At 38.7% G+C, this 20,018-nt stretch overlaps 1 protein-coding gene across 2 annotated transcripts in view; it reads right to left on the reverse strand.

Annotated features, from left to right (window-relative positions):
- Window positions 1-20,018, reverse strand: part of XKR4 (XK related 4) — a 433,474-nt gene that overhangs the window by 168,925 nt on the left and 244,531 nt on the right. For both annotated transcript variants that reach the window (XR_004919870.2, XM_036100276.2), the window contains exon 2: window positions 3,784-3,983. Coding sequence is in view for 1 of the 2 variants with exons in the window: in XM_036100276.2 (XP_035956169.1) it covers window positions 3,784-3,983 (200 nt within the window). In the remaining variant the exon portion in view is untranslated. The remainder of the gene's footprint in view (window positions 1-3,783; window positions 3,984-20,018) is intronic.

Below are 20,018 nucleotides of genomic sequence, written 5' to 3' on the forward strand. Positions count from 1 at the left end.
AGGGAATACATGGTGTGCCATGATGCTGCACATCGTTCCCCAGGCTGCTTCATGGAGCATGGAACGTGGAGCATGGAGCATGGAGCCTGGCGCTGAGCAATGATGCATTGCTAGGGAAGGCCTGTGGACACTTGTTTGTACATGAATCAGTATCTTCTCCTCCAACTTTGCGAGGCTGGGTCTGCACAACCAAAACTGAGTATTCAGAGAATCACACTCACAAAACTCGAAGTGACTTAGAGACCCTCTAGGTGTAGCTTGCTCATTTTACATCCAAAAGACCAGGTAGGGTAATTTCTTTCTACAGAACGTAGACAGTTATCCATTTACCTTTTCTCGTACCATTTAGATATAATCAAAGGCCCTGGATGGGTTTGAGATGTTGCTTGAAAATAGGATAGACAGGCCTCAGACCACATCTTAATATCTTTAACACCGAGAGCAGTGTCCTCAAATTAAGACGAACAGGTGCACCGTTGCCCATCTTAGTTTACCAGGCAGTCTTTCTCCCTCCCTCTCTCTCCCTATCCCTCTTTCTTTCCTTCCTTCCTGCATTTTTCTCTCTCCTCCCGCCCCCCACCCCCGGCATCTGCCTCCTCTGTCTGTCTCTTCCTCTTCTGGCAAGGATATGGAATTGGATTGGAAAATCATAATGAGGTGTATACTGGAAACTTCTGCACTTGTACCATCTTAGCTATGCATGTACATTTGCATCCTCTTGAGTGTTTCTTAACTTCAGAGATAGATATTCCTAGGAAAACTCCAGATCCAATGAAGAGCAACAGTTGTGTCTAAGGTACCAACGTGGAGCGAAAAGACTGGATGTTCATGTCCGAGTTTCTGCCTTACTCTGATTCCTGGTCTGAGGGCAGGAGCCAAACTGTCCTTCCTGGGATAGTGTCAACTGAGAAACCATGACACTTTACTTGCACAGTTCACCACTGAGCCTGTCAGCCTCCAGTCCAATGAGGTACCTCTGACTCAATTATTCAATAAGTAAGGAATGCTGAGAAAGGATTTTCACAGCTAGCAGTGTTTTAAGGCGATGCCAACTTCCTTCCATAAGGAGAATGCAATTTTTAAGCAGCTGTTTTAAAATGTCACATCTCTTCTTTGATTTTCTTACTGGTGTTTAAAAGAGTGTCCTTCAGAGAGTAATAGATGATTGAAATTGGGATAAAAAGGCATTATTGTTTTTATCTTAAAAGCTAATAATTCTAGACAGGCATATACAAGAATGACTTGCAGACTTAGGACCACTCTCTACCTGCTAAATAAGGATATTTTACAGTTTTTAATTCAGAGCTATTTGCAAATACTTCAGAGGGTTCATGCCATTGATTATTTGCATCCATTGCAGAAAGTTGTGTTTTTATATATAAATCCCAAGAATCTTATACCATAAATATATATGAAAATATATGTCAGACTAGCTTCTATCACATTTATTTTTCTTCTTCTAGAGGAGAAAAGCTTTGTTCCTGTAATTTATTCACACAGTTTAATTTATAAGCTGGTAACATTTTAAGTGGGATCATCTATCAGCGGAGGGTTGAATTTGGAAGCTCTCTCTGAAGACAGGTTTCTCTTCAAAATGCAAACTGATTCAGGTAGTGTTGCCTGGGCTCATCTTCATTTGCTGGAGGCTTTATGGTTGTTGTTTGCTGTCATGTATTTTCCACTGTTTGGTCTTTGACATAGCTTTCTGCCCACCTTCCTTGTTAAAAAATGGCAACACCAAGACCCACCCAGAAGGCTAATTCCTCATCTTGCACTCAATGACTTGCATTGATCCTAGTGATCTTTGAATCAGCCTGTCTTTTGACCACCTTGGGAGCGATACAGAACACATTTTCCCTACAGCTTTCCAATTCTGACAGCATGGCTTGCCTTGGCGGAGGATGAGGTCTGGCTCCCAAAGTAAGCCTCATGCAAATGTGAGCTTAACAGATAAGCTGGGGACACCAGGTGTCAGTGAAGAGCCACAACTCTGTGAAACAGAAATTTTGATTCCTGTGCTTAGAATGAATAATCTGAGAAAAAGTAAGGATTGCTTTCTATTTTTTTTTTTCTATAAAACTACATAAAACTCTCCAACCAAAGTGATCTCATTTTCTTAGGCTCTCTCTCTCTTTTCTTGCTCTATCTCCACCATCTTTAGGATAAAAACTTCTCTATGATTTTCTAAATTTTTTAGAAAACCAGTAGGGACACCCAGTAATCTTGGGCCACAGGAAGGCAGCTTGCAATACTCCACATTTGTGCCTGGGTTTTCCTTTTGTGTAATTACTATTATTATTATTTTTAAGATTTTATTTATTTATTTGAGACAGAGAGAGAGAGATGGAACAGAGCTCCAAGGAGTTTGAAATTAATCTAGTTTCATTGGTGACCTTTACATTTGAGAAGCGGGGGCCCAGAGACATTAAGTGACCTGCACAAGGTCTCACAGCAAGGAAGTGAGTGACCAAATCCAGATCCTTTCTCTGCAGCCTGTGGTCTTTCACCACTAAAGACAGTCGTTCACAGCTAATTTATACTTCTTATTTTCTCCAGGCTTTTCTTGTCTGTTTCTGTGCTAAAACACGACTTTCTCTTTCTTCCAATTTGCTTTCTAGCATTTGAGAATCACAGCCCACAGATCTCTTTGACCCTTTTCTCAAACTTCTTAGACCAAAGCTATTCTAGTGTGGAGCCAGGGTTGGCCAGAAATTCACAAATAAATGGGTCCTTGGCTACCAGTACGCTCTCCATCTTTCTTCTCCTCTAATATGCCCCCCACACCTCGCCAAGTAAAGTGCTCAGTCTAAGGTAATGTACTCCTTGCTATAAAATGTTACAAGGACACTGTAGAGATTCCCCGGACCAACCAGATCAAATCTCAAGTTAGAGCATGGCCCAGAACAGGACACTAACATGTGTGTACATAGAGGAAGTCACAGCAAAGGCTCTAATGAAATGGAAAGAAAATGAGCATGTTATGTTAACTGATTCACAAAATCTATTTAGTTATAAGATAGACAAATTGCCAGGAAACTCCTTATTTACAAAATGGCTATCCATCCACCCACCCATTTATTCACCTATGCACCCACTGGTCTGTCTGATCTTCTTGCTGCTAGAAAAGATTTGAATAGCAGAGCCTAAGGAAACATCAGTGCAGATAAGTGATGGTTTTAGTGATGAGGTTATCAAACAAGACAGCAAAACACAAAAATATTAATCTGATAATATTTGTTTTATAAAACTTAGTAGTATATAAACAATGTATTGTTAAATATTGACAACATTTTTTCTCCTATGACTTTGAAAACAATATTATAGTAATCTACTATTTCCTTTTAATCTCATTCTGTTTCTTAATGTCAAAAGGAAATGATAGAGATTACCCTCATATTCAAACATGTGTATAAATATTATTAGAAAGAAAGAGAGCTAGGCCTTTTTTTTTTTTCAAGGTTTTGGAAATTACTCTATCACACAAGCCAGAAAAACCCAGTTGCCTCTATTTTCATTCTGACCAAACGTAAAATCATAGAAATGTTTTTCCTACTCAGAGGGCAGCTTGAAGGCAAAAAAGAATTGTCTTTCTGTAAATTAGCCATCACAAGTAATCGTGAAGAAGAAAACACACATCATTCACAAATTCTTGTGTCAAATAGCAGACATCTAACAGGGAGAACCATGGCCTCTGTCAATAAAGGGTATTAGAACAGTTTTTTGGATTGTGACAAAAGTAGCCAATCTTTCCCCAAAGTCAGAAACCAAATTACAAGCCCTTACCTTGGAGGGCCTGTAAGCTATGAGTCTGTACGATAATGCAGAGCTGCAGGACCAGCTGTGGAGCACTTTCCAGAAAGGTGGCTAGCAAATGCAGCATACTCACATCTGCATACTCATACACCATTTTCCAGTAAAACCTCCATCTGTCATTCTCCCCACTCTGTCGACTTCGAATACCTAAGTAGATTGTGTGGAAATATCTAGAAAGAAAACATGGAGAATAAGAAAGAAATGAGTGATCATTTATAATTCAAACACCAAGCCCACAAGAAACAGTTACTTTAGTGGCTTATTAATTTAAGGCCCAAAGATAACTGCTTAACAAGTACCCTTATTCTTTTTTTTTTAGATTTTATTTATTTATTTGACAGAGACAGTGAAAGAGGGAACACAAGCAAGGGGAGTGGGAGAGGGAGAAGCAGGCTTCCACCGAGCAGGGAGCCCAATTCAGGGCTCGATCCCAGGACCCTGGGATCATGACCTGAGCTGAAGGCAGACACTTAACGACTGAGCCACCCAGGCGCCCCAATTACCCTTATTCTTAAATCTTTGCTTTGAGAAGTCCCTGCAATCTTTGGCCTCATTAGAGGCAATCCACTGACTTGAAATATGAAATGTGTTGGAAACTCAGGTGTAGAAGGGATTTGCCACTTTGACAATCTACACACACCCTTTCTGGTCAGTATCTTTATGTGCTCAGTGGTACTCAGGAGATGGATTTCTCCTAGGGCGCCATGCAAGTCTGAGGTACTAGACTAGACCAGAATGCATGTGCTTTCAAACCCTCCTGATGTCTTCTAAAATAAATGTTTTATTATTGAAAATTTCAAACATATACAGAAGGAGAAAAAATAGTGTATTGAATCCACTATACGCTTCACCCAGATTAATTATTGATACATGTATGCACCATACATAATTTTTTACTTATACCTTCACTTACTCTCTGACACCAGATAATCTTGAAGCAAATCCCAAGCATCATGTTATTTCATCTGTAAGTATTTTATTAAATGTAATTGACAAACATAAATGCCATACCATTATTACATTACAAATAAGGATAATTTAATATTATCAAAAATACTCGATTTTCATATTTTCCCGATGATCGTATTTTCCTTAGGGTTTGTTTGAAATACAATCCCAACAAGACCTATATGTGATGATTATTTGATATGTATCTTATGTCTCTTTTATACCACGATTCTTCTTCCATTTTTTTTTTTTAATTTCCTGCCTATTTTTCACTGTCTTGGTTTTGATGATTGCACACATGTGGTATGGTTAACATATTTGTCCTTTGTGTTTTCTTCAGTTGGGTAGTTACTGTTGATCAGATTCAAGTTTGATCATTTTTAGCAGGTGATGTTGACTACTTCCTTGAGGAGACCCTAATGTTCTCCTTTATGATGCCATCATCCACTAATGATCATTTCCTAGATCCATTCATTCATTAAGGGTTGTGAAATGGTGATATTCTGAGTCTATCACCCTTTAAAAATTTAAAAAATTTTTTATTTAATTTCCAATTAGTTAACATACAGTGTAATTAGTTAACATTAGTTTTAGGTGTACAACACAGTGATTCAACAATTCCATACAACACCCAGGGCTCATCACGACAAGTGCACTCCTTAATCCCCATCACCTATTTAGCCCATCTCCCCACCAACCTCCCCTCCATGGTAACCATCAGTTTGTTCTCTGTAGTTAAGAGTCTGTTTCTTGGTTTTCTTCTCTCTCTTTTTTTCCCTTTGCTCATTTATTTTGTTTCTTAAATTCCACATATGAGTGAAATCATGTGGTTTCTGTCTTTCTCTGATTGACTTATTTTGCTTAGCATAAGACTCTCTAGCTCCATCCATGTTGTTGCAAATGGCAAGATTTTTTTTTTTTTTTTTTTAAAGATTTTATTTATTTATTTGACAGAGAGAGACACAGTGAGAGAGGGAACACAAGCAGGGGGAGTGGGAGAGGGAGAAGCAGGCTTCCCGCGGAGCAGGGAGCCCGATGTGGGACTCGATCCCAGGACCCTGGGACCATGACCTGAGCCGAAGGCAGTTGCTTAACAACTGAGCCACCCAGGCGCCCGCAAATGGCAAGATTTCATTCTTTTTTATGGCTGAATAATATTCCTACACACACACACACACACACACACACACACACACACACACACACACAAGCAAATGATGTACATATCACATCTTCTTTATCCATTCATCAGGAATGGACACTTAAGCTGTTTCCATAATTTAGCTAGTATAGATAGTGTTGTTATAAATATTGGGGTACATGTCTGCCTTTGGATTAGTATTTTTGTATTCTTGAGTAAATATAAAGTAGTGTAGTTGCTGGATCATAGGGTAGTTCTATTTTTAACTTTTTGAGGAACCGCCATTCTGTTTTCCAGAGTGGCTGCACCAGTTTGCATTCCCACCAACAGTGCAAGAAGTTCCCCTTTCTCTGCATTCTTGCCAACACCTATTGTTTCTTGTGTTGCTGATTTTAGCCATTCTCTGTGAGTTTATAGTTTTGATTTGCATTTCCCTGATGATGAGTGATGTTGAGAATCATTTCATGTGTCTGTTGGCCATCTCTTTGTCTTCTTTGGAAAAATGTCTATTCATGCCTTCTGCCCATTTTTAAATTGGATTATTTGGGTTTTGGGTGTTGACTTTTATAAGTTCTTTATATATTTTGGATACTAGCACTTAATCAGATATGTCATTTGCAAATGTCTTCTCCCATTCCATAGGTTGCCTTTTAGTTTTGTTGATGGTTTCCTTCGCTGTGCAAAAGCTTTTTATCTTGATGAAGTCCCCATAGTTTATTTTTGCTTTTGTTTCCCTTGCCTCAGGAGATACTTCTAGAAGAAGTTGATATGGCTGATGTCAAAGACATTACTGCCTGAGTTTTCCTCTAGGATTTTTATTGTTTCATGCCTCACATTTAGGTCTTTAATCCATTTTGAATTTATTTTTGTGTATGGTGTATGAAAATGGTCCAGTTTCATTCTTTTGCATGTTGCTGTCCAGTTTTCCCAACACCATTTGTTGAAGAGACTGTCTTTTCCCCATTGGATAGTCTTTCCTGCTTTGTAAAAGATTAATTGACCATATAGTTGTGGATTTATTTGTGGGTTTTCTTTTATTGTGTTCCATTGATCTATGTAGTCTATTTTTGTGCCACTACCATACTGTTTTGATTACTACAGCTTTGTAATATAACTTGAAGTCCGAAATTGTGGTGCCTTCAGCTTTGTGTTTCTTTTTCAAGGTTGCTTTGGCTATTCATATCACCCTTTTTTTATTGGCTAGAATACTTCTCCAGCTGTTATGTCAATGACTCTGCAGTATGTTTAGTTGTCTGAACCTTATTCTCTAGTAGATCCCCCTAAGAAAGGTGCATAGGGACAATATTCTCTCAGTTCTTGCATATTTATAAGAGCATGTGGTTATCAATCTTGACTTGCATGGGAATAAATTTCCATCTATTATGAGGACCCTGAAGTCTCACAATTTTGCATGAAAATTGGTGCCCATTTCTAGAGTCTGTGAAAGAACTTCACCTACCTGATGCAAAGGCTTTCTGATACCAAGAGGGGAGGATGATAGGGATACAGTAATGAAGCACAAAAGCAGAATAGCTGGGGAAACCTTTGCATTGGAGGATCAGGTTCGATGGCTGTAAAATCCATGCATATTCCATATGAAATCCAAGGTCTGCAACTTATTTATTTAAGTCTTAAATTTGTTCCTTCATTGCTTACTAGCATGAAGTGTTCTCATGGAAGTCTGATAAAAATCTGATATTCTTTCAGCCTTCAAGTCTTCTTTATTTATCGTATTGAGTATTTTGTTTGTTTGTTTGTTCCATTACTTTGGTATTCTTCTTTGAGGCCTCCTATTTATTTATGTTGTATCTTCTTTATCTTCCATATCAATCAACACCCCTGAATGCTTTTGATCTCAAATAGCTTACTGATTTAAATTTTTTTCCTCCTTTCTACTTTCTATTTGTCTTCTAACTATGGTGTTTGAATGGCGTCACACCCCTACTAGTTGAGTTTTCATTTCTGAGCTTCTTTTTAAAAAAAAATTAGAATTCTATATTGGGTTCATCTTTCTTGTCAAATCTTACTTTTTTCTATACATTTCTTTTCTAATTATTTTCTAATTCTGATTTATATTATTCTTTCATAACTTTTATAATTCTCTTAATTTCTTTCAACTCATTTTGAAATATTTGCTTATGGTTTTTATCGGTTTTCTACATGTTTTCTTGGTATGCTTTCATTATCTGTAAGAACATCATCATTTTTCTATTCTCTTTTCCTTATAATAGTTTTGATTTTTTTCTCATTGCTAAGTTTAAAAAGAGGGCATGTATTGAATGGAGCACTGGATGTTATATGCAAACAATGAATCATGGAACACTGCATCAAAAACAAATGATGTAATGTATGGTGATTAACATAACATAATAAAATAATAAAAAAAAAAGAGTTAGTTTAGTTTTTATGTAGTTTTAGGAGGGGTAAGGGGACCAGGATGGCTTGGCTGGTGTCATAGCTCCAGAGCTCATTCCTCTTTTGTTCTCATGAGTGACAAAAAAGAATATAACTTGTCAATTTTCTGACACCAGCTGCCTCTGTTTCCCTGACCCTTCTTTTGAATCTGGACCTTCTCCTTCAGGTCTCGTGGCTGTCCCTGTCCTGCTTAACTTGGAATCTATTCACAGCAGATTCTCTTCAATGTGGAGCCTTTTCTTGGAAAGGTCTTCACTCTGTGTGTAATGAGACTGCTCCAATAGCATCAGACGTTATTTCATTATGGTCCCTGTGGACTTGTCCTTGCACTGGATCATTGAGAACACATTTCTAGGTCTTTCTATTCCTGTAAGATTGGCCCACTGCACTTTCCAGTGAGTGGCTGTTGGGGATTTGGGGGTTCTTCTGTCCTCAAGGCCTTCCCTCTGCCTCTTCCTGCATAGTTGCCAATATCACATGGCTCTTAAGAGCTGTGCCTAATTTGTCCCTTGGTAATTATGGGGGTATCTCAGCACTGAGCTTTATTTGCAGGTATTATTCATGATCCTTCAGTTTTGCTCTGCCTATTTTAATGGGATCATTTTGGTAACTTCAAAAACTATGCTGCCACTGCCATTGTATTTACAGAATAGGAGCATTTTAAAACAAACAAACAAAAAAACATGTTTAATCATTCCCTTGGGCCTCGGATTGCTCTCTATCAATTATAAGATGAAATTTGTAGAGTGCTGTTTACAAGAACTTTCATGAACAGATCACCATGTTCTCACCACTCCACAGCTGCAGCTTGTGATCAGCCCAGTGCAAACTGCTGGCACATCCTTTCTTAGACTTCCATGCATTTTCACAAACTCATTTTTTTCTTGGAATATTTTTCCAGCTTCTTTGACTGGCAAGCTCATTTTTGAACTAACAGTATCTGTTCAGTCATTACCAATAATCACTCACTCTTCCATGCTCTCCCTGTTTTTATTACTTTGCTAGGGTTGCTTTAACAAAGTACCACAAACTGGTAGCCTAAATAACAGAAATGTATTATCTCCCAGTTCTGGAGGCTAGAAATCCATGATCAAAGTGTTGGCTCCTTCTGAGGCTGTGAAGGAGACTCTGTTACATGCCTCTCCTTTAGTTTCTGGTGGTTTGCTGGCACTCTGTGGTATTCCTTGGATTGTGGATGCATCACCCTGCTCTCTGCTTTCATCTTGTGCATGGTGTTCTTCATGTGTGTGCATCTGAGTCCAAATTCATCCTTTTTATAAACACACAGTCATATTGGATTAGGACTCATCCTAATGACCTCATCTTAACTTGATCATCTGCAAAGACCTTATTGTGTTTTCAAATAAGACCACATTCAGGTGGTACAGGTGTTAGGAGTTCAATGTTTTAGGGGGACACGATTCAACCAGTAGCACTCTTCTATTGATGTTTGATCTTGTTTACCCTATGACCTCACCTCCCCTGTTCCAAATCTGCATCTCCTACTCTACTGAGACCCAAACCTATATGTTCATCTTACTTGTATGCCCATATGCTTTCCAGATTTCCCACAGGCATGTAAAAACAAATATATTTAAAGTGCCTCATTAGCTCTTCTTTTAAATTTGTCCCATCTTGTACATAGTAATCCACATTGCCATACACTGAGTAATCCAAGCTAGAAAGCCTAGGGGGCATCTGAGGCTTCCACTCCTCCCTCCCTTATCCCTTTTATTTGATAATAGATTATGTTCTGGAACTTTATCTCCTTAATATATTTTCCCCTCTGTTTTCCAAAGTCTGATTCTCTGGGTTTCTGTTTTGGTTCTGTAACCTACTACAGTATGACCTTAGGTTTGACATCTCTCTGTCTTAGCTTTCCATCTCTAAAGGGGGATGAGAACAGTACCAATTGCATAGGCTGATCTGAGAATTAAATGAAGTAAAAGTGAAGGACTTAGCACAGAGCTTAGTAAATAGCTGGCATTCAATAAATATTAGTTCTTACTATTAATCAACTTTGAATTCTCTAATGGACCCTTCCTAGTGCTTCCAGATGTATAAATTGAATCTAATTTCTCCCATCTTAAAAACCTTAGTGACTCCCCATTGCTTGGAAGATATATAGTAAACTCAAGCAATGAAATACAGATATATAAGGCTTTTAGTTTATCTTTTCTAACCTAACTTTTAGCCTCTGCACCTTCCCTCCCCTCTCTCATCCTATGTCCTGTGTCCTGCCATATTAAAGCACCTGCTGTTCCTTGGCTATGAATTCACACCTCAATACCTTTGTTCCTGTGGTTCTCTTGCCTGGAAAGCCTCTCCATACCCTTTAACCCCCTGGAATTTCTACTATTTTATGACTCAAATATCACCACTCCCTCACCCTCTGTAACCAACCAGGGAGAACTGGTCATTCCATTATTTGTGTCCAAACTATTTTTAATCAGACTTTGACCAGATAAAATAACATTATTTTTGTATTCATTCATTTGTGAATTCACCTCACATCCCAAAATATAAACCTCTGGAGAGAAAAGAATGTCACTGTCTTTGTACCCCTACATTAAGCTCAGTTTCTCATGATTCATAGGCACTTAATTAATTCATGTCATTTTATTCATTCAATGAGTATTAAACATATGCAATGTTTGTTATTTTGTATTTTTCTGTAAGGGTCTGGAAGACACTGTAGAGTTTTGAGCAAAAGAGTGAGAAATCCGATTTGCATTTTAACAAAATTGGTTATTGTATGAAAAGTAGGGGGCAGGAGGGCAAGGGGTAGATAGGGACATTAGCTGGAAGACTATTGCAACAATCCAGGTGAGAGAAGATGCTGACTTTAACTAGATGGCCAGTGGTATTGGTGGTAAAAAGGTATCAGAATTGGGTAATCATGAAGAGAGCACTGACAGCCTTTGCCTGTTGAGTGAACAAATTAATGATTTTAATGACAACTTCCTTGCGATTATCACAGAAGTTTAAAATCCAGGACCCACGTGGCATTAACAAAGGCAGTAAAGCTTCCACAAATGCCTTTCTGAGTTATTTTACTACTAGTTTTGACTGGAGGAGGAGATTATGCATAATCTAAGCTCTCCAGCCACAGGCTAAGAAGCTACAAATGGATCTCCCAGGTCTGTAGCCCATGGGGACTTAAACTCTTGTGGTGCAATAATTGTTTTCTGGAGCACTGGGAGCTCACAGTTAACCTGATGATGGTGGTAGGTTTGTTCCTAAGGAATACAACAAAAAAACATCTGGCCTTATAGAGTTTCATATACTAGGACACAAAACCAAGTCTTCCAGTAATGCACATACAGAGTTCAAACACCTATAAACCAAGAATGATAAAAAATAAAACAAAACAATTTTCAGGCCAAGGGAGCTCCATTTGCAAAGGCAGAGAGATTGGGGGGGGGGGACCCTGTGTTCTGATAATAAGTAGTTTTCTAGGCCTGAAAGTATTTTGCACATTCATGTTACCTTTCTTAGAATGGCCTTGCCTTTTTTCTCCACTAAGGAAATTTAGTATTTGTGGTTTTAAACTCTAGTGATATATCTCACTTCCAGAATACCTTCCTTGGGAACCCACAACCAAGAATCCTTCCTTGCACCTGACTTCGTGCTTACCTTTAATCCTGCAGGTATCCCACAGTGATACGATTATTTGCTTATATGTTGGCTTCTATCCCAAGTCCTCCCAGGAGGGAGTGTACCCTTTCATCATTGAAGCTATCCCATTTAACACTACTTTTGTTAATGCAGGCATTCACAAATGTGTGTTGAATTGAATTGGGAAAAAGAAAATCTCCAATTGTATTTCTTTTTTTTCCTTTTATTATGTTATGTTAATCACCATGCATTACATCATTAGTTTTTGATGTAGTGTTCCATGATTCATTGTTTGTGTATAACACCCAGTGCTCCATTCAGTACATGCCCTCTTTAATACCCATCACCAGGTTAACCCATCCCCCCTCCCCTCTAGAACCCTCAATTTGGTTCTCAGAGTCCATAGTTTCTCATGGTTCATCTCCCCCTCCAATTCCCCCCGCTTCATTTTTCCCTTCCTGCTATCTTTTTTTTTTTTTTTTTTTCAATGTATAATGTGTTATTTGTTTCAGAGGCACAGGTCTGTGATTCAAGTCTTACACAATTCACAGCACTCACCTTAGCACATACCCTTCCCAATGTCTATCACCCAGCCACCCCATCCCTCCCATCCCCCACCACTCCAGCAACCCTCAGTTTGTTTCCTGAGATTAAGAATTCCTCATATCAGTGAGATCATATGATACATGCTTTTCTCTGATTGACACAACTGTTCAAAATCTTTGGGATACAGCAAAGGCAGTCCTAAGAGGAAACTATATAGCAATACAAGCCTTTCTCAAGAAACAAGAAAGGTCTCAAATACACAACCTAAACCTACACCTAAAGGAGCTGGAGAAAGAACAGCAAATAAAGCCAAAACCCAGCAAGGGGAAGAGAAATAATAAAGATCAGAGCAGAAATCAATGAAGTAGAAACCAAAAGAACAGTAGAACAGATCAAAGAAACTAGGAGCTGGTTCTTTGAAAGAATTAACAAGATTGATAACCCCCTGGCCAGACTTATCAAAAAAAAAAATAAGAGAAATGACCCAAATAAATAAAATCATGAATGAAAGAGGAGAAATCACAACCAACACCAAAGAAATACAAACAATTATAAGAACATATTATGAGCTATATGCCAGCAAATTAGACAATCTGGAAGAAATGGATGCATTCCTAGAGATGTATAAACTACCAAAACTGAACCAGGAAGAAATAGAAAACCTGAACAGACCTATACCCACTAAGGAAATTGAAGCAGTCATCAAAAATCTCCCAACAAACAAAAGCCCAGGGCCAGATGGCTTCCCAGGGGAATTCTACCAAACATTTAAAGAAGAATTAATACCTATTCTTCTGAAACTGTTCCAAAAAATAGAAATGGAAGGGAAACTTCCAAACTTGTTTTATGTGACCACCATTACCTTGATCCCAAAACCAGACAAAGACCCCATCAAAAAGAAGAATTACAGACCAATATCCCTGATGAACATGGATGCAAAAATTCCAATTGTGTTTCTTTATAGTTAGTTACTTCTATGAGATTGATAAATAGCCTATGTCATATTGATTTTTGTATCTGGTTGGAAGACACATGGTTTATGATATTTAACTAATATTAGCACTCTCATGAATATGACACAATATCAGGATAGTTTTCTACTTTCTCTAAATCAGCAGTGATAGACATCAGGACTCTTATGCCCATAACTTAGTCATGAGGAAATGTCAGCTTGGTTTTTTCTCAAATTCATGTTCTGAAAAAGTGGTGAGAATAAGGAGGCATTGCAATCACAATTGGATTTCTTCCATCTTGTCAATATGTTTATAGTATAATACATTTTGGGAATATTATTTTTTTAACTTATTTTTCATTGGGCTACCGGAAGGGGAGGTTGAAATAGAACAAATCAATGAATGTGAACATAAACATGTACTATGTGTCACACATGTTCCCATTTATTCCTCACAGTATGGTAAGAAAAATTTGCCCAGGTGAGTGGGGGATGAAAACATAAATTTATATTTCAATGTCATATTTTTTCCCCTCTGCCACTGCTACCTCCTGTGTTGGCCATGTTGACTCCTGCCTTCCAGCTTTAAGCAAGCCCCAAAGAGAAGTCTTCAGCTCTTCAGCTTTTACTCAACATTTGACCACCAGCAGGCAATTCCACCTTGTGCTTCCACAGAGCATATGACAAGACATTTGACTTCAGGGAGATCTGCTTCTATATCAATGATTTACTTCTCAGGACAGGAAATTCTGTCCATGTTGACAAAAAGCCCCAAATAGCATTCTACTAACTGGTCATATCACCTGTTCTAGAGACAAACCATTAATACAGAAAGCAAAGGAAAACTGGTAATATTTGCCCATTCAATTCTAACAAATAGGAAAAGATGTTGAATCGTTCAAAGAAACTAGACTTCATTATGTTTTTTTATCTAGTAACTGCCTAGGAGATTGAGAAGTGAATACAGAGAAACAGACCTAGGAGTTCCTTTTCTACAGAAATTTAGAATGACATGATGAAGGGCTTGTGTTCCAAGAAAAGTAGTTGTATTCCTGAAACAGAAGCAAAATGGTCACGTTTACTCTTCCACGGTGGTGTTTTTGTTTGTTTGTTTGTTTGTTTATTTTTTTAGCTATCAGCCCTAGAGCCTTGAAGTTACTTCCTATGTTAAGCACCCTTAGGCTGTAGTTGAGTTTCTAAAAAGGAAGAGGTTTTCAAAATGAAATGTCTTCTGTAAAGAATTACAATCCCTTTGGTGAGGCCTGGGGATGTGCTAGATGTGAGGCCTCAGTTCTAAACTGAACCCCAGGAGACAAAGAGGCCCCTGACTAGGGATGGTAGTACAAGATCACTTGGAATCACAATAGGGACAGAAGAAACTTGAGAGGAGCTGAATTCCACCTCTTTGTCCTGGACAGATGTGGTGGCAACATTAGCCTCTGCAGTTGCCAGCCCACTAAGGACCCTCACTGTGATGACCTTTGTACATTCACCCAACTGATCTGACAAATGCTTCCACTGTGCTCTGTTCAGCTCAGAATGCTGCCGGAGATACAGAGTTGGGTGCTCCAGTCACTGAGACGGGGACAGCTTGGTCCATATGATACCACAGGTTAGTTTTTGAATGGTTCTTGGAGGCCAACTACTGGGTAGACACAGTGAAGAAGTTCATGGTTGTGAGCTACCCTCCTAGTCTAATCCAGATCCTTCACATTGCATTTTAACCACATGTCTACTTTGACACTGGGAGAGAGGAGCATGGCTAATGGCCTGTCCCTGGAAATGACTCTTTCTATATCTGAAGGCGAAAGCCAAGCAGTCTTGTCTCCTTGGCATCTGTGTTATTATTATCTAACTGGAAAGCATTTCCCCCCTCTGATTCTTATAGCCACTTAGCTTTTGAGCCAAGTTTTGCATCTGAAGATGGAGGTAACCATCCCTCCTGACAGGCTGCTGGGAGGGGTGAATGAGATGTGTCTTACACATGTGCCTGGCTCACAAGAGGAACGTTGCTATTCTCCAAAGTTATTGATGCTTTGGGTTCTTCTAGAATGTTCATCTTCCTTACCCTAATAACTGAAGGTAGTTTTTTTCTTCAATTCTTCTCATTTTCCTTAGGCATTTTATTCTAGGGAGTGTTTCCATCACATTGGATTTAGCCTTTGCCTGGTCTTTCAGAGGGGCAGATGGAAAATATTACCACTCTACTGAGAAACAAGACAATTTCTAGACCTTCTGAGTATCAAAGGAATCCAGGTTGGGGTCCAGATGGGGAGCGGAGGGACTCACTCAGATTTTTCTTCTTAGGATTTGGCTTTGCTGTGTTGATGAAAAAAAGATTATCTCTGAAAGGGACATTGGTGACCAAGGAAGTGCATAGTCATGAAAAGTCTCAGTTCTTTTTAGATATTCATACACACATCAGGGAGGACTCATAGAAAGCCATATTTACAGTTAAACATTTAGCATAATTACCAGGGTTTCATGTAAGAGGGAAAAAGAGTTTCAAAGCTTTAGCATTTAGCAAATACGCCCTCAGCACGAGACAGCAGTGGCTTAACTACACAGCTCTCATTAGTGCTAATGGGAGATGTTCCCGGTAAAAGTCCACTCGGAAATATCAATATGCTCCACCTCCTCCTCTGAGGTAAATATATCCAGATGACATTTGCCGCTCTTATTGTCTGACTGATTCATTTTCTGATCGGGTCATTCTTCTTATTTATTGCCTTAGGAAGTACACTAAAGGAAGATAGAGTTTTCCTTACATCACAAAAGGCCACCAAGAATTTGGCACCAACTTTATCAACATAATCTCAGTCTAACAATATCTTGATTCTGTCATTTCCTTAGCATTCTTGAAGCTGTGCACACAAACACACCTACACAACTCCTACCATGCTGTGCACACAGACACCCACACATAACCCAGCCCTTCCACACACCTGGACACAAATTCAAGTCCAGTGTTTTTCTGAGGATTTCAATTGAATTGGAATTCTCAGCTCCTTCTCATCAGTATTCTCCAAGTGCTAAGAGCAACCTGGACTAATGTTACAGCCTCCCACATTACCAACTTGAGACCCAAACATAACATGGCAAAAGCAATAAACTTGGGAGGAAAAGTCCAAACATGGACTCGTCATGTGGAGCACTACATATGTGTTTAATCTAAAATTTAATGTGACTGAGATAATCTTTCAATTACTTGTGAGGAAATGAGGTGTGTATTACTGTTGTTTCAGATAGTTCAGTCCTTAAATAATATTTGATCAAAAGCTCACTACTGACATGTCAAGAGCTGAATCAGAAATCATTACTAGCTATGAGGATATAATGCATGCATATTCTAACACTGAATTGTTTCTCTATCTTCTAGCACATTAAACAGATTAGTTGTTGACTTTGTTATTTTTACTATCTGAAAAATGCAGAGTAAAATCTGTGCAGAAGAGTTTTAAAGAAACAACATTAATAAATGGTAATTCCAGAAAGTGAGATTTTCTTGTTGCCTGGCTACAAAGGAAGCTTTACAACTATGTATGTATACACATTTACGATATATACACCAATGCGTGTATACATATATCTCCTCAACAGTAGGCACTGATAAGTAACAAAATAGTATGATTTGTCATCTTAAGAAGCTCTTTATTGGATATGTTAAGGGATAAGGACACAACCATCACTTTTTTAAACACCAGAACATCAGGTCTCAGTTTATGCTGAATAATAGTCAAAATGACTAAAAATTGTGGCCTATATTTCCATGGTGGAAGATTTTCCTGGTGGCAATTGTTTTGAAATTAGATTCTATGTCCCATCAATCATCCAAGGGGGGGAAAATGTGTGTTACAGGGGAAAGAATAAATTGGATGACCTTGCACTTGACAAACACTAGGGGTCACAGCTATCAGAGGACAGTCTGGGCTGCCCCTCACCCTGAGAAGACCCGCATGAGCTCTCACCCCAGACTGCAGAGCCACCTCCTCACACTGCCCTGCTCTTCGTTATCACAGAGCCCTGGGGGTGTCTGCTCTCACCAGAAGTGGAAGAACACTCCCGAACCCATGAGCGTGTGTGCAGTGTGCCTCTCAGCTACATGATAAGAATGTTTACAGTAAGAAAAAAGGAGAATATACTCAGGATCTCCCAGGAAATCCTTGAATGGGACAAGAGCATGCATACTTTCTCCTCATTTACCACACTTGGTTTTTCCACCCGAGGGCAACACTGCCTCTCAAACTAACGAGGTTTTGGATTTCTCTGCATATATTTGACCCCTGAGCTGTATTTCTGTCACCTCTATCTCTTGTTCAGATAATTAGAATGAATGTGGGTCCTCAGAGAAGAATAATACTCTAGTAGCTGCATATCATGGTATATAACATTCTTACATAGTATGATTTTATGCAAAGTAAAATCACACTTAGTTAGCCTCTCAATAAAAAGGACTTTTAAATGATTTTTATTGGTTTTTTTTAATGATTTTTATTGTTGTGTGAAAATAAAATTTATGTATGGGATATGGTTATTTTTGTTTTGTTTAATTTTCATGCATTCTTCTCACATACTTAATGCATAAATAGGTACTCTTCACGTATTTCCTCAAAGGAAATAGGAAAGGAGTAGGAAAGAAAAGGAGTAGGAAATAATAGAGTTTTTTTTTTTCTCTACCAAATAATTTTCCCTGTAAAGGGCAGCGTAGCCAGGGCCTCTTGGGACACATGGTACATTCAGCTGAAACAGGCAAGAAAGCTGTTAAACTTGAAAGGAAGGTTCTTTACTCATTTTTTTTTTTTAAATTTAATTTATTTTATTTTATTTTATTATCTTATGTTAATCACCATACATTACATCATTAGTTTTTGATGTAGTGTTCCATGATTCATTGTTTGCGTATAACACCCAGTGCTCCATGCAGTACGTGCCTTCTTTAATACCCATCACCAGGCTAACCCATCCCCCCAGCCCCCTCCCCTCTAGAACCCTCAGTTTGGTTCTCAGAGTCCATAGTCTCTCATGGTTTGTCTCCCCCACAGATATCCCCCACTTCATTTCTCCCTTCCTACTATCTTCTTTTATTTTTAACATAGAATATATTATTTGTTCAGAGTTACAGGTCTGTGATTCAACAGTCTTACACAATTCACAGCGCTTACCATAGCACATACCCTCCCCAATGACTATCACCCAGCCACCCCATCCCTCCCGCCCCCCACCACTCCAGCAACCCTCAGTTTGTTTCCTGAGATTAAGAATTCCTCATATCAGTGAGATCATATGATACATGTCTTTCTCTGATTGACTTATTTCACTCAGCATACTCATTCTTAACACCTCCTACCAAGTGGTACCTAGCCCACAGAGAGAACAAAAGATGCATTTATCCCCAAATGATTTTTTTCTTTAGAGTTCTAATATACTAATATATTAATAGTATATTACGTGTTAAAATGGAGAAAAGTGGCTTGGAGAAAATGCAGCATACAATTGGCATAGTATAAGTTAAATTCAGGCCTTCCAATGATTAATAGACTACTGGCAGAAATTATTTCCATATTTTTTAAAGATTTAATTATTTATTTTAGAGAGAGAGAGAGAGAAAGAGAGAGAGAGTATGAGCAGGGGGAAGGGCAGAGGGAGAGAGAGAATGAATCTTGAGCAGACTCCCTGATGAGCATGGAGCCCAATGTGGGGCTCCATCCCAGGACCTTGAGATCATGACCTGAGCTGAAATCAAGAGCCGGATACCTAACAGACTGAGCCATGGTACCCCAGAAATTATTAAACATATTAAAAAAAAAGATTAACAGAATATTTGTTTTTATTCCTCAGGAAATAGTGATTGTGATAGAATCTTCATCTTAAGTCCTGTTGGATTGATTTTATGACAAACAAGGAAAGTTCTGTGTGACTGTGTGTGTGTGTGTAATGTTTTATTCTTTTTAAAAGATGATAATACCTTGCAGCTTTTAAGTCCTTGACTTTAGCAGACTTACGGACATTCATAGTTTTAAAAGTTAACTGAGAAATCCATTAGGTCTGGGGCATCTGACTCATCACATCCACTGGATGACCAAGTGGGGAGGAAGGAGAATGAGGGGGCACACCACAGACACCTTATTACAGTTCAGGGTGTGCAGTGATCCTGAGTGGCTCTGGGGTCCCGTCTGAAGTGTCCACAAGCAGACATACATGATAGAGATTGATTTCAACATTGCCATTTAATTCTTAGAGCTGTTCAGGGCCAAATGCAATCATTTTGCATTCTCCTTAAGACACATTATTACTGGGGCACCTGGGTGGTTCAGCTGGTTAAGCATCTGCTTTCCGCTCAGGTCTTGATCTCAGGGTCCTGGGATTGAGCCTCACACTGGGGTCTCTGCTCATCATGGAGTCTGCTTCTCTCTCTCCCTCTGCCTGCCGCTCCCCCCACTCGTGTTGTCTCTCTCTCGTGCAAATAAATAAATAAAATCTTTTTTAAAAAAGATATTATTGTTATTATAACTTTATTATTTATTTATTTATTCATTCATTCATTCATTCATGCAGAATCTTCACAGAGTTTGGTAGCATAAAATA

The sequence above is a fragment of the Halichoerus grypus genome, chromosome 5, assembly GCF_964656455.1.
Source record: "Halichoerus grypus chromosome 5, mHalGry1.hap1.1, whole genome shotgun sequence".
NCBI classification, from domain to species: domain Eukaryota; kingdom Metazoa; phylum Chordata; class Mammalia; order Carnivora; family Phocidae; genus Halichoerus; species Halichoerus grypus.